The sequence below is a fragment of the Carcharhinus amblyrhynchos genome, unplaced genomic scaffold, assembly GCF_965287045.1.
Source record: "Carcharhinus amblyrhynchos unplaced genomic scaffold, sCarAmb.v2.hapA scaffold_44, whole genome shotgun sequence".
Classification (NCBI taxonomy): Eukaryota; Metazoa; Chordata; class Chondrichthyes; order Carcharhiniformes; family Carcharhinidae; genus Carcharhinus; species Carcharhinus amblyrhynchos.
This window is the reverse complement of record NW_027649785.1, coordinates 958895-971614: the sequence shown is the minus strand read 5'-3', so window position 1 is coordinate 971614 and position 12720 is coordinate 958895. Positions and strand designations below refer to the sequence as shown.

Here is a 12720-nt window from a genome sequence, read left to right as displayed (position 1 = left end):
CCCTGAACTTGATGATCTACATCCCAGAGTATTGAAAGAGGTGGTTATCGAGACTGTAGATGCACTGGTGATCATCTTTCAAAATGTTACACTTCTAGGGCATTGCCTGCAGATTAGGAAGTAGCAAATATAACTTAAGAAAGGAGAGAGAAAAAACAGGGAACAACAGACCTCTTAGCCTGTAATATACAATAGGGAACATGCTAGAATCTGATGCGATAACTGAGAATGCAGAAAATAATGGTGAGATTGGGCAGAGCTAATGTAGATTTATGGAAGGGAAATCACGTTTGGCAAACCGGTTGGAGCTTTTATTTGAGGCTGTTACTAGCTGAATAGTTGAGGAACCAGTGGGTATGGTATAGTTGGATTTTCTATAAGGTGCCGTAGAAGAAAGCAAGCAAAATTTGATTTTGGGAAAAATTACGGGCATAGATTGAAGCTTGATTAATGAACAGGAAACAGAATAAGGATAAACAGATTATTCTTGGGCTGGCAGACTGTGACCAGTGCAAGGATCAATGCTTAGGTCCCGGTTATTCACAATCTATATTAATGATTCGGATATGTGATATTTCCCAGTTTGCTGATAACACAAAACTGGGTGGGAACGAGAGCTGGGAGGAGAATGCAAAGAGGCTTCAAGGACATTCACAGACTGAGTGGGCAAGGGCATGGGAAATGGAATACAATGTGGAAAAATGTGAAGCTATCCACTTTGGTAGGAAAAATGAAATGCATCGTAATTCTGAAATGGAGAGTCTAGGAAATGTTGATGGCCAAAGAGACCTGGGTGTTTTGTTCGTAAGTCACTGAAAGCCAACATGCAGGATAATAAGCCATGAGGAAGACAAATGGAGGTTAGCCTTTATTGCAATGGGATTTGAAGACAGGAATAAGGAAGTCTTACTGAAATCATATTGGGGAGGTCACATCTGGAGAAGTGTGTGCAGTTACGCTCTCCTTACCCAAGGAAGGATAAACTGCCCACAAAAGGAGTGGAATGAAGATTCATCAGGCTAACCTCAGGATGGCAGGACTGTTCCACGAGAAAGGATTGAGGAGATTGGTCCTATATTCCCTAGAGTTTGGAGTAATGAGGAGTTTTCTCATTGAAGAGTGAAAAATTTTACAGGGCTTGACAAGGTAGATGAAGGCAAGATGTTTCCAGTGGTTGGGGCAGGAGTCTAGGACCAGGGAACATAGGTCATTTAAGACTAAGATGAAGAGAAATTTCTTCAGTCAGAGATTGGCAACTCTTTGGAATTTGCTACACCTGTGGAGGCTTAGTCACAGTATGTTCAAAGTAGAGGTTGACAGATTTCTAGACACCAAAACTTTAAGGCATACAGGGATAGTGCGGGACGATAGTTTTGAGATATGATTAGCCATGATCTTGTTAATTGGTGGAGCAGGCTCGAGGGGCCAAATGGCCCATCCTTGTCTTTACATTTAGCAGTTAGTAGAAAATTACTGCCTGTCTCTACATGTGACAAACTCCATCTAAATGGCCTCTCAGCAGCTCGTACAAGGTACTTAAAGAAAAAGTATACTGTCTTCAGAGAATGAATGCCTGATGCTGAAATTATCCAGCTGAGTGTCCGAGTACTTACATTGCTGGTGTTCCAGGTGTTTGAGGGTTATACTGGGGGTTGACCTGCGGAGATGGAACGTCGGTGTAGCCTGGAGTCTGTGGGTTGGGTGTTCCACCATATGCCTGTGGAGATGGGGTAGGCTCGTCATCATAAGGGAAATCGTACTCATCATCATTCCTGTGTAATCAAAGAGAAGAAAGTCAGAACCGCAGGGACAGAAAACGCACAAAACATCTTGTGAACAAATAAATGAGTTTATAATTTGATAAAGCAACCTCTGCTGTTCAGCCTTGGTCTCAAAGCTACTAACCGGGAAGGTGTGTTGGGATTGTTAGGATCCCAAGCTCCACTTTGTCCAGGTGTCCGACTCCCATCGTGAACTGGTGTCTGGGAGCCATAGTGAGGAGTCCGGCTTCCTAAAAACAAGGAAACAAGTTTCAAACATACTGATCTCACGGCCATTTCGGTAGCAGGGCTGAACAAGAATGGACACGTGACTGCTTTAGATTAAATTGCTGTGGAGATTCTTCAACAATTCTAACAACAGAGGTTTCTACAACATCCTATATGGTGCCCCTGCACACTCCCCGCTTCTTTGCCTTCATCAGTGGTTAGCAATACTGCCTCATGGTGCCAGGGACCTGGGTTCAATTCCCGGCTTGGGTCACTGCTGTGTGTAGTCTGCACGTTCTCCCTGTGTCTGCGTGGGTTTCCTCCGTGTGCTCCTGTTTCTTCCCATAGTCCAAAGTTGTGCGGTTAGGTTGATTGGCCATGCTAAATTGCTCCTTAGCATCAGGTGGATTAGCGGAGTAAATAGGTGGGGTTACAGGGACAGGGCCTGGGTGGGATTGTGGTTGGTGCAGACTTAACGGGCCAAATGGCCCCCTTCTTCACTGTAGGGATTCTTTGAATCACCCTTCAGACATGCCTCAGTCTACATGCGTAACTTCTCCCAGTCTCAAAAAAAAAAATCAGTGATTCAAGTTCGAGAATAAACAATTTAAGCACTTGTCGCATGTCCCCCGAAACCAATTCTTTCTTTGAAACCTCTTTCCATGCAGAGGAAAGCTTTCCCCGAATTAAATCAGACTGTCCCAGAGTCCGGTACAGGCCACAGTTTATCACCAGATGATCAAAGATAGTCAGGGAAATAAACACACCTTTGAACAAATAGGCACAAATGAAAATTGAGCTTGACAATTTCTGTAATGGGATTACTTAGGCGACACTGAGCATGTGAGAACCAGTCTGGGTTTATACACATCAACTATTGGGACACCAAGCTCTGCCCTCTTCTAATAAAACCCAGAAAAATTGAGATCTTCTGATCCTGAATGATTGTCAGCTCATTCCTTTGATTTTCTTGTTTGTGTAACCACAGTTTATTAATATCATGATATACCCTACCTTTAAAGTATGGCACTGACTGATATATCCACAAATATCCTTAAAGTACCCTTCTGTGATACCTCGATTCTTAACTAATGAAGCCATTTGAATCCAAGAATGCAATTAAAATGATCAGTCAGCAAATGAGTATTGAAAAAGGATTAAAAAAAGACACAAGTCATGGACTCATTTATGACTCTGAAAGAGGCCATCCAGCCCACTGAGTGCCAGTTCTCTGTACAGCAGTCTAATCAATCCCATTCCCATTTCTCCCCTCCAAGACATCGGATTTTTGAATGGACCTATCTTGTATTAAGTTGATCTTTCTCCATCCTAGCTATGACCGTAAAACTACATTCAGCACCCTCTCCTTTCTTTTGCCCCTACTTACTTTATGAATGGTATGCTTTGTCTCTATAGCGTGTAAGAAGCAATACTTTTCACTGTATGCCAATACATGTGACAATAATAAATCAAATCAAATTCCCATCAATCCCCTTGGCTCACTGCCTTCAAATGCCCATCTAGTTTCCTTTTGAAATAATTGACCATCTGTTTCCAGGCACCTTGTGGGTAGCATGTTCCAGGACACTGTGTCCGGCCAAACAATCTTACCATCGTGTAAAGGTGTCTGGGATCCATACATGGGTGTCCGTGAGCCTGAGCCATACATCGGGGTTTGGGAGCCATACATTGGGGTACGACTGTAAGCAGATGTCAAGCCACCCTTCTTCTTTGAGTCCCTGAAATTCGAAGATGAAATCATTTAGTACTTCCTCTTATGAAAAGTACAGGCATCACAAGGTTAAGTACAGAGAGAGTGAGGAAGATAGCCAAACACAGACATTGGAAATAAAGACCTACAACCCTGTCTTGGCAACAATTGAAGGAGAAATTGAAGGTAAAAACAGAAGAAAAAAATCAGATGGTGGAAAACATTGAGACGTGGACTGTGGGGGGAGCACGAAGAAAATCAGAGAAGCAAGGTGATGTCAACAGCCCCAGCGGCCAAAGTGACCATGGACAATGAACTCCAGGTAGAAAAATGTTCAATAAATACCGGTAATAAAACTTTTCAAAACTTCATTTAATATAAACAGTAATTTAAGAATTGTCAGTGACACTTTTTCCCCTGACCCTTTTCTTTGCTCCATTCCTATCTTGAATAGGTTTGGGTTCAGCTCCTCTCAGGCACCCATCAGCACATCACCTAAAGCAGTCACTATTCATCTGTAAATCTCAACAGTGAGCATGAGGCAGCTATTCTCCTACCCTGGGACAAAACAAACAAAACCTAAGCTGGAAATATACCTCTTTCCGGAACCACAGCCATCTGTCTCCCTCTCTCTGTTTGCAGCCTATACCCATCAAGGTACAGCAAGAGCAATGTAAATATAATTAAATATTGGGAGAATGAAGCCATTGTTTCAGTCCCTACTCCAGATTCAGTTCCCTGGCCACAGACTCCATTCTTCTCCCTGGTAACAGTGAGATTAAGCTAGTCTGTTGCAACATTGGTGTTACAACTGACCCAAGATGAGATTCCAGTCAAATATTAACACCATCATTAAACACTCCCAATTCCACCTCCAGAAAAACACCTAACTTCACCCCTTTCTCAGTTCATCTGCTGCTGAAATCCTCATTCAAGCTTTCATTGCCTCCAGATTTGATTTTTCCAAAGCGCTGATCTCCCACATTCTATCCTCCGCAAACACAAGTTCATTCAAAACCCTGCTATTCTTATCTCAGCTGGCACCAAGTCCCGTTTCCCTGCAAATTAAATCTGGATTTAAACATTCTCATTCTTGTTTGGCGTGGTCTTGCCCTCCATATTGCTGTCACCTCACCCAGTCCCACAACCCTCGTATTGGCATTTGTCTAATTCTGGCTTCTTAAGCATCCCCGATTTTAATCCACTATTGGCAGCTTCAGTTGCCTGGCCTCTGGAATTGTCTTCCTCTACTCACTTTCCTCCTTCAGAATGCTCCTTAAAATCTTTGACGAACTATTGGTCAATTGACCTAAAATCTCCTCCTGTGGCTTAGCATGTTATTTAGCTCTATAACGCTCCTACAGAATCCAGTCACTTAGTCTTCATCAGATCCTCACACCAGACACACACCACTCTCAAAATTCAGTCTTTCTTTGTCCAAAACACGATACTCACACTGTAGTGAGGCGCTGGCGATCTACAGAAATGGTCTGGCAGGTGGAATGAAGCTCAACTCGAGCCGTGGATTCTGTAGCATCCTTTACTACACCAATATAACCTGTGGAAACAATTACAGAGTGCTACTGGAGTCTTGTAACACTGGATTAAATTACTGCTTTTGGAGTACTCCAGGCACTGAGCAAGCAGCAATATATCCTGTACATTACGTGGAGCAAAATCCAAATGAGTTCTTTACAAAACTACCACATCCTGTTTCTATATGTAGTTCCTCCCCATGTCCACTCAAGGGTGAAAATATTTTACAATACTATATCTAATATATAGAAATTCATATTGCCTAACTAAATGACAGCAATGAAAGGCTATCGTAAGAAATATTTCTGTCTTGACCTCTGGAGGAAATATTTCACCTCGCTAGGTGAATTGGTAACTTTTTAACCAAATACAAACACCCTGAAGTATTCAGTGGGCTGGATTTAACACAGAGGGGAATATGGTAGCCAGACCCACTTATCAGAGCGAGGCTCCTCATTAGTCACCAAGAACGGAAACCTCCTCCAACCCAATTAAACTGGGGGAACAGAAGGGGCTGACATGGGATTCTAGCTGCCAGAGGCAGCATGTTAATTGTAAATGAGCCCAATGACATTCATTATCCCCAAGTTCAGCACAGTTTAAAAATGGCTCTGAGATTAAATGGGAGCCTCATGGTTTTCCTGACCTCACAGGAGGTTGGTCAGCAAATGTCCGAGGAAAGAGTGGGATTAATGAGGGGGGGTGGGGTCTCTCTCTCTCTCTCGTCATCAGCCACTCAGTGTCTAATTGAGGAAATCAGCATCAGGAAGGGGGATGTGCACTGAAAGCCATCCCACTGCCCCAGCCTTCTCTAAGCCCCCTGCATTCCATCATCCCCGTACTGCCTTCACTCAACTTTGCTCTGAGCTCCTGTACGGGTCCTAGACGTCCAGTGGGTGTCACCAGTTGCTGCTGACAACACTAGGATCTGTCAGCCTCTGCTTGGCTGGTACCTGCACCGTTGGGCAACCTTACCGGCAGGGGTACTTAAGTACTTAATTCCATCGAAAGCATGCCCACCATCACCACTTCTCCAAGCAGAGGTTAAGACCCCATCATTGGAGCAGAATCTTGGCCACTATCATTTCAGCCTGGCATACCATTGAATAAAAGGTTTGCAGTTGAAAAAGATACAATTCAATATAATCGTACTGAACTTGAATTGAAGATGCATTAACAACTCAACCTGAAGTGGAGATTGCCCCATCTCCATACAAAGGGTACTTAAAAAAAATGAAACAAGAGCTGAAAATTAAGCTGGCACTGAGGCGGCAGTAATTATAATATTGTACATCAGAAACAAATTGTTGCATACATTGCCTTGAACAGACAGCTCAAGTTGGTGCTATTTTTAAAAATAAAAGCCTCCCTGTTTGGTAACATACCTTTATATGGTCCTTGTGAAATACGAACTGTCTGTCCAATCAGATCATTGTCTCTCCGGCCTCGCCCACGGCCCATTCCCCCTTGTCCTCCAAAGCCACCACCTCGCGGGGCTGAAAAATCAAATCATTTAAATCTGCATTGTTGTAGAAAAGCAGGAATCGATTAAATCACCATAAAAATACCAGGCATATAAAAGGGTACGACACACACACATACACACACGCGCGCCAAGCTTCAGAAATTGATTGTACACATCGTGGAAATACAATTTTTAAAAAATTAAATTGTGGGACATGGGCGTCGTTGACTACCCAGCACTTATTGCCCATCCCTAATTGCCCTTGTACTGAGTGGTTTGCTAGGCCATTTAAGAGTCAACCACATTGTTGTGGCTCTGGGGTCACATGTAGACCAGAGAGGGTAAGGACAGCAGATTTCCTTCCCTAAAGGACATTAATGAACTAGATGGGTTTTTCTGACAATCGACAATGGCTTCATGGTCACCATTAGAATGGATTCCAGATTCTGTACCGAATTCAGATTTCACAATCTGCCATGGTGGGATTCGAGCCTGGGTCCCCACAGCATTAAGCTGTGTCTCTGAAATACTAGTCCAGCGACAATACTCCTACACCACTAACCTCCCCCAGTGTGAGCAGGAACATATTTAAAACATTACACACTTAACATTGTTGCCATTCCAAAGATCCAGCATTAAGTTGGATTTCAGGTCACTTATTTATTGAGATTAGCAGGAGTCCTCACAATGCCCAGCCTGGGCCCCTAACCTGGGGGAAAACAGGACACAATCTACACAATAATTGTCCTTTTGAAGCTGGTTCAGCTATTCTGGGACAACGGGGTTGTCCATGAAGAGAGGCTGAGTAAATTGGACACATTATAGATTCATAGAGCCATACAGTACAGAAAGAGGCTCTTCGGCCCATCATGTCTGTGACAGCTTTCAAACACCTATCTTCTAATCCTATTTTTCAACATTGGATCCTTGTCTTGTTTGCTGTGGTGCTTTAAGTGCTCATCTAAACGCTTCTTAAATGTTGTGAGGGTTCTACCACCCTTTCAGGCAGTGAGTTCCAGATTCCCACCACCCTCTGGGTGAATAGGTTCTTCCTCAAATCCCTCCTAAATATCTGGCACCTGACTTTAAATCTCCATCCTCTGGTTACTGACCCTTCTACTATGGGGAATATGTTTCTTCCTATCTATCCTGTCAATGTCCCTCATAACTTTATAACACCTCAATCTGTTCCTCCCTCAGCCTTCTCTGCTCTAAGGACAACATGATGTGGATTCCGTCATCAAGGAGGAAATAGCGAGGCATCTTGAGAGGAATTGCTTGATAGAGCAGACGCAGCACGGTTTCGTTAAAGGGAAGTCGTGTCTGACAAATTTACTGGAGTTCTATGAGGATGTGTCTAGGGCGGTGGATACAGGAGAGCCGGTGGATGTGGTCTTTCTGGATTTTCAGAAGGCGTTTGACAAGGTACCTCACAGGAGGTTATTGCGGAAGGTCAGGGGACAGGGAGTTGGGGGTAGGGTGTTAGCGTGGATAGAGATGTGTATTGTCTCCAGTCTCTTTAACCTGTGATCAGTGCTCCTTCCACTCACGTTGTCGGCCACTTTAGGACTTGAGCAGCAGGTTAGGTGTAAAAGATTCGCATTCTAATAAGTAATCTGTAAGCTGTCTGTGCTTTATATGCTCTGTCTAAGGCCAGAACTCTCCATTCACCTGACGAAGAGGGTAGCCTCAAAAGCTAGTGAATTTACTATCAAATAAATCGGTTGGACTTAAACCTGGTGTTGTCAGACTTTTTACTGTGTTTACCCCAGTCCAACGCCGGCACATCCACATTGGAATTAAGGGATACGGGGAACAGATGGGAACATGGAATTGAAGATCAGCCATGATTATACTGAATAGTGGAACAATGTCAATAGACCACAAGGGCTAATCCTGTTGCTATTTTTTCTTCTGATCTGGTAATGTCTCCATTTTAAGATGATCTTGGTGTTCAAATCACCCCACAGCTTTGCCACTTGTTATCTTGGTAATGTCCTCCAATACCTCTATGTACTTCCAATTCCTGCCTCCCATCACCACACTGCTAGTCGTTGTCTCTTCAGCTGCTGAAATCATAAATCTGAAGCTCCCTCCCTAAACCTCTCTGCTGACCCACTTCCTTTCAAGGCTTATTAAAAATTACCTCATTGACCAAGCCTTTGGTCACTAATATCTCCTTCACTGATTCGGTGTTCTGTCTGATAACACTGATGTGCCCCTTGCGGTGCTTTACGCTGTTAAAGATGCTATATAAGCGCAATCGGCTTATATCGACTAAAACCACAGAATCTCAATCCACTTGCAATAGCTTATTGCAAAGCCTCTTCAGAACCATCTGACATTTTCTTGCAACAGGCTCCAAAACATTAACTGCAAGTCCAGTAAATGGTTAAACCTTTTCAGTAATTCACCTTTCCAGAAAAGTTGGAAGCTGAGACAACAAACATGAATGGAAGTCTGCTAAGGGGGTCCATAAAGCCACCATTTTAAAATGGGAGAGGAGCCAACTCAAAGGTCACAGGGAACACAAAACCAATGACTTGCAGTTTAGTACCAGTGTAGCAGAGCCCTCTATTAAAAACATTGTGGCTACCCACACAAAACCAAAGGGAAAATTTACCAACTACAGGGCATAAATTGCAATGTTTGATACTAATGGAATGTATACCTTCGATCAGAAAGCAACAGATCGAACAGTCATAGCTACGTCAATCCATTTGCACACAGTCCTGGCCATCAAAGGCACATGTTTCAGATCTCCGCTTGAGAATTCACTCACCTCCTCCACTGGGATGCATCGGACTGCTGATCCGAGGGCTCATCGGGGCAAAACCGCTCACTGTGAAATTTGTAACATCCCTTGGCTGCAATAAACGTTTAAAAATAAAGAGTGAAGGAACGGTCTGTGTTAACCGTCAGGGAAGTTCAAGACGCAGTTCCCACTTCATAAAAAAGGAAATCATCATTTGTGTTCTCAATAACTCATCCCTACTCTCCACGCCAAGGCAAAATATTGAACATAGTTTGACAATATTGGGCGCACTTGGATAAGTAGTCATTATTAATGAATGTGCTGAGAACACAGCCAACCCAAACCCAGAAATCATCTGGTAGCCGCTTCTGTTCCGGCCAGATTGTAATCTCTCAAATCAACCGTACGTGGCAGCCACATTGCTGCCAGAAGCAACTCAGCACCAAACTAAGCCATTCTGGTCAGAGGGGGTCAGCTCTCTACACAGGGTAACAATTTCCTCAACACCAACATCTCTAAAGACGAAATCTCTGCCATGCTAGATTGCCCCTTAATGTCAGAGGATTAGCAGAGTAAATTCGTACGGTTACTGGAATGGGCCCGGATGGGAATTATTGTTGGTGCAGGCTCAATGGCCTCATGCACTGTAGGGATTTTACGATTCTAAATCTAGCTTTATTTATTCTCCGTCTACCCTGGCGTTAAATCCAATCTGGTACGTCGGGTTTTCCTGTTGCCACGTAATTGGGCCAAAAGGTGGCAATGTTACACCAGCATTTGAGATTGAAACCACCAATTTTAAACCTTTGGATTAGAAATTCGCTATGTAAACCGCTGCCTGTCACGATGCAATTGCAGGCTCTTCCCAGTGGCATTTGTATGAGCCTCATACAAATAATACAAATTTGTATTATTTGAAGAGCCTCCTTAACACCTGCAACATTCTAGATCTGTAAACTTATGGTCAACAACAATTTATCAGCTTTACTATAAAAACCCAATACCATTAAGCAGAAATACTGGCATTTTATCAAGGTGCTATAAGATTATGCTGCTTACCTTTGCACCGCCAGCAAGCACCAAGTGTCGGGTTTTGCAAACGAACATACCGCCATTTTCCACCAGCTTCTTACAGTGTAGAAACGCAAAGCCACGATACAAGTGTCTAATCTCACCCTCACGACCCTGAGAAAGGCAATTTTTTTTTTGAAGGTTATATAAATTCTGTTATGCACTGTTGCACATTTCAGCAGAAAGATACACAAAATTTCAATTAAGTACAGAGATTGGGCGATTTCCGAGGGAACAGTAGTGTCGTGGTAATGCCAGGCTAGTGCTCTGGGCCACTATAGCTGGTGGAATTTTATAGAAATCATAGAAACCCTACAGTGCAGGAGGCGGCCATTCGGCCCATCCAGCTGCACTGACCACAATCCCACCGAGGCCCTGCCACCATACCCCTCCATATTTTACCCACTAATCCCTCTAACCTACGCATCTCAGGACACTAAGGGGCAATTTTTGTATGGCCAATCAACCTAACCTGCACATCTTTGTACTGAAATTCACATTCACATTCAGAAATTGACTAAATTCAATTATAAATCTGGAATTAAAAGATAACTCAGGGACCATTAAAACCCTGCTGCCTCACTGTGATTTACAGAGGGAAACCTTACCCTGTCTGGCCTACATCTGGCTCCAGACCCACAACAATATGGTTAACTCTTAAATGTCCTCAGGGGCAGGCAGTTAAGTGCTGGCCCAGCCAGCGACACCAACATCCCAAGGAGGAATAAAAAAAGAAACCTCCATTACCATCCTTGTAAGGAAGAGACAAAACAACAGTACAGGCTGGAAAAAGGCAGCTAAAGGAGATCTTAACAGAGATCTTGAAGATTGTGCAAGGTTTTGACAGTGTGGATAGAGAGAGGAGGTGAATAGTGATGGTGTGGATGTGTAGCTGAAAGCCCATGTCAAGGTCAAATACAAGGCTGCAAACATTAATTCAGCCTCAGACAGTTGCCAGGAACAGAGATGGAATCAGTGGGAAGGGAACAGAGTTTGTGGCAGGGAGCAACGGCTTCCCTCTTCCCAATATTTCACTGGGAGAAATTTCTACTCATCTGAATGTCAAACAAATTTCCAATCATTTGGAGATGGTCGGGAGTTGATAAAGACGGTAGAGAGGTGAAACTGGGTGTTAACAGTTATTGCTGTGTTTTCAGATGTGTGATCAAGGTGAAGAATGTAGGTGAGAAAGGGGAGAGGGTTGGGTTCACCAAAGGTAATGTCAGTTTAACACTTTGCTTCAAAGCACTACATTGGTGATCTTGTTAAAAAGCCAACGAGGAAGCCTTACCGAGTGTGGTCCGTCAATGACTTTGACAATATCTTTGACGTGAATATTATTTTGCTCAGAGTCCAGGGCCACAGCAAAGCGATTGTCCTTCTTCCGTGTTATTGCCTGATGCCGTACAGTAATGACCTTCCCATACATATTAAGGACCTACAAAACATGAGTATTACACGAACAAAGTTTATTTATTATTAGACACAAGTCGCCACACTCCAATGCCTGTTCTACACTGAAGGAGAATTTAGCATGGCCAATGCACCTAACCAGGACATCTTCTGGAGTATGGGAGGAAACTGAAGCACCCGGAGGAAACCCACGCAGACACAGCAGAACGTGCAAACTCCACACAGACAGTGACCCAAGCCAAGAACTGAACCCAGCTCCCTGGCACTGAGGGGACAGCAGTGATAATCACCGTGCCACCAATTGCACTCATTCTTAATCCCGCATTTAACTTCAATCGCAGACAGCTGTCAATAGTCACCATGTAATCCAGACCATCACTGGCAATTCAGATGGTCTGAGTGATTTTGTAGTAAAGCAGCGACCTGGAGCTCCCAGACCAGCACGTATGGTCTCTCCTATCCATTGCTCCCCGTTTCCCATCACACCTGACAATCACTCTGACACAGCGATGAGAGAGATTGGTGTGCTATTTCCAAATTTGTGCAGATACCCAATCAATTACTTTGTAGAGCTGATGATTTGGCGAAAAGCACACCTCCATCCATTCACACGGGTGCATAATTTAGAGTCTGAGTGTCTATTAAAACAGCATGCCAGTACAAACAAGGAGTAGTTGAACGAAATTGAGAAGAGTGCGAGAGTCGCCATGAGGTGAACAATAATCTAATTTCAGGGTGGTTATCACTGGCAGCTGAACCTTCACTGTCAAGCTCTGGGGTT

General features: G+C 43.6%; 1 protein-coding gene across 2 annotated transcripts in view; it reads right to left on the bottom strand.

The window, feature by feature from the left end:
* Nucleotides 1-12720, bottom strand: part of supt5h (SPT5 homolog, DSIF elongation factor subunit) — a 79335-nt gene that overhangs the window by 13267 nt on the left and 53348 nt on the right. For both annotated transcript variants that reach the window (XM_080181980.1, XM_080181981.1), the window contains 8 exons: nucleotides 11818-11964; nucleotides 10515-10640; nucleotides 9483-9567; nucleotides 6621-6731; nucleotides 5155-5257; nucleotides 3600-3727; nucleotides 1906-2011; nucleotides 1614-1772 (listed from right to left, as the gene is read on the bottom strand). In XM_080181980.1, coding sequence (XP_080038106.1) covers nucleotides 1614-1772; nucleotides 1906-2011; nucleotides 3600-3727; nucleotides 5155-5257; nucleotides 6621-6731; nucleotides 9483-9567; nucleotides 10515-10640; nucleotides 11818-11964 — 965 coding nt within the window. The remainder of the gene's footprint in view (nucleotides 1-1613; nucleotides 1773-1905; nucleotides 2012-3599; nucleotides 3728-5154; nucleotides 5258-6620; nucleotides 6732-9482; nucleotides 9568-10514; nucleotides 10641-11817; nucleotides 11965-12720) is intronic.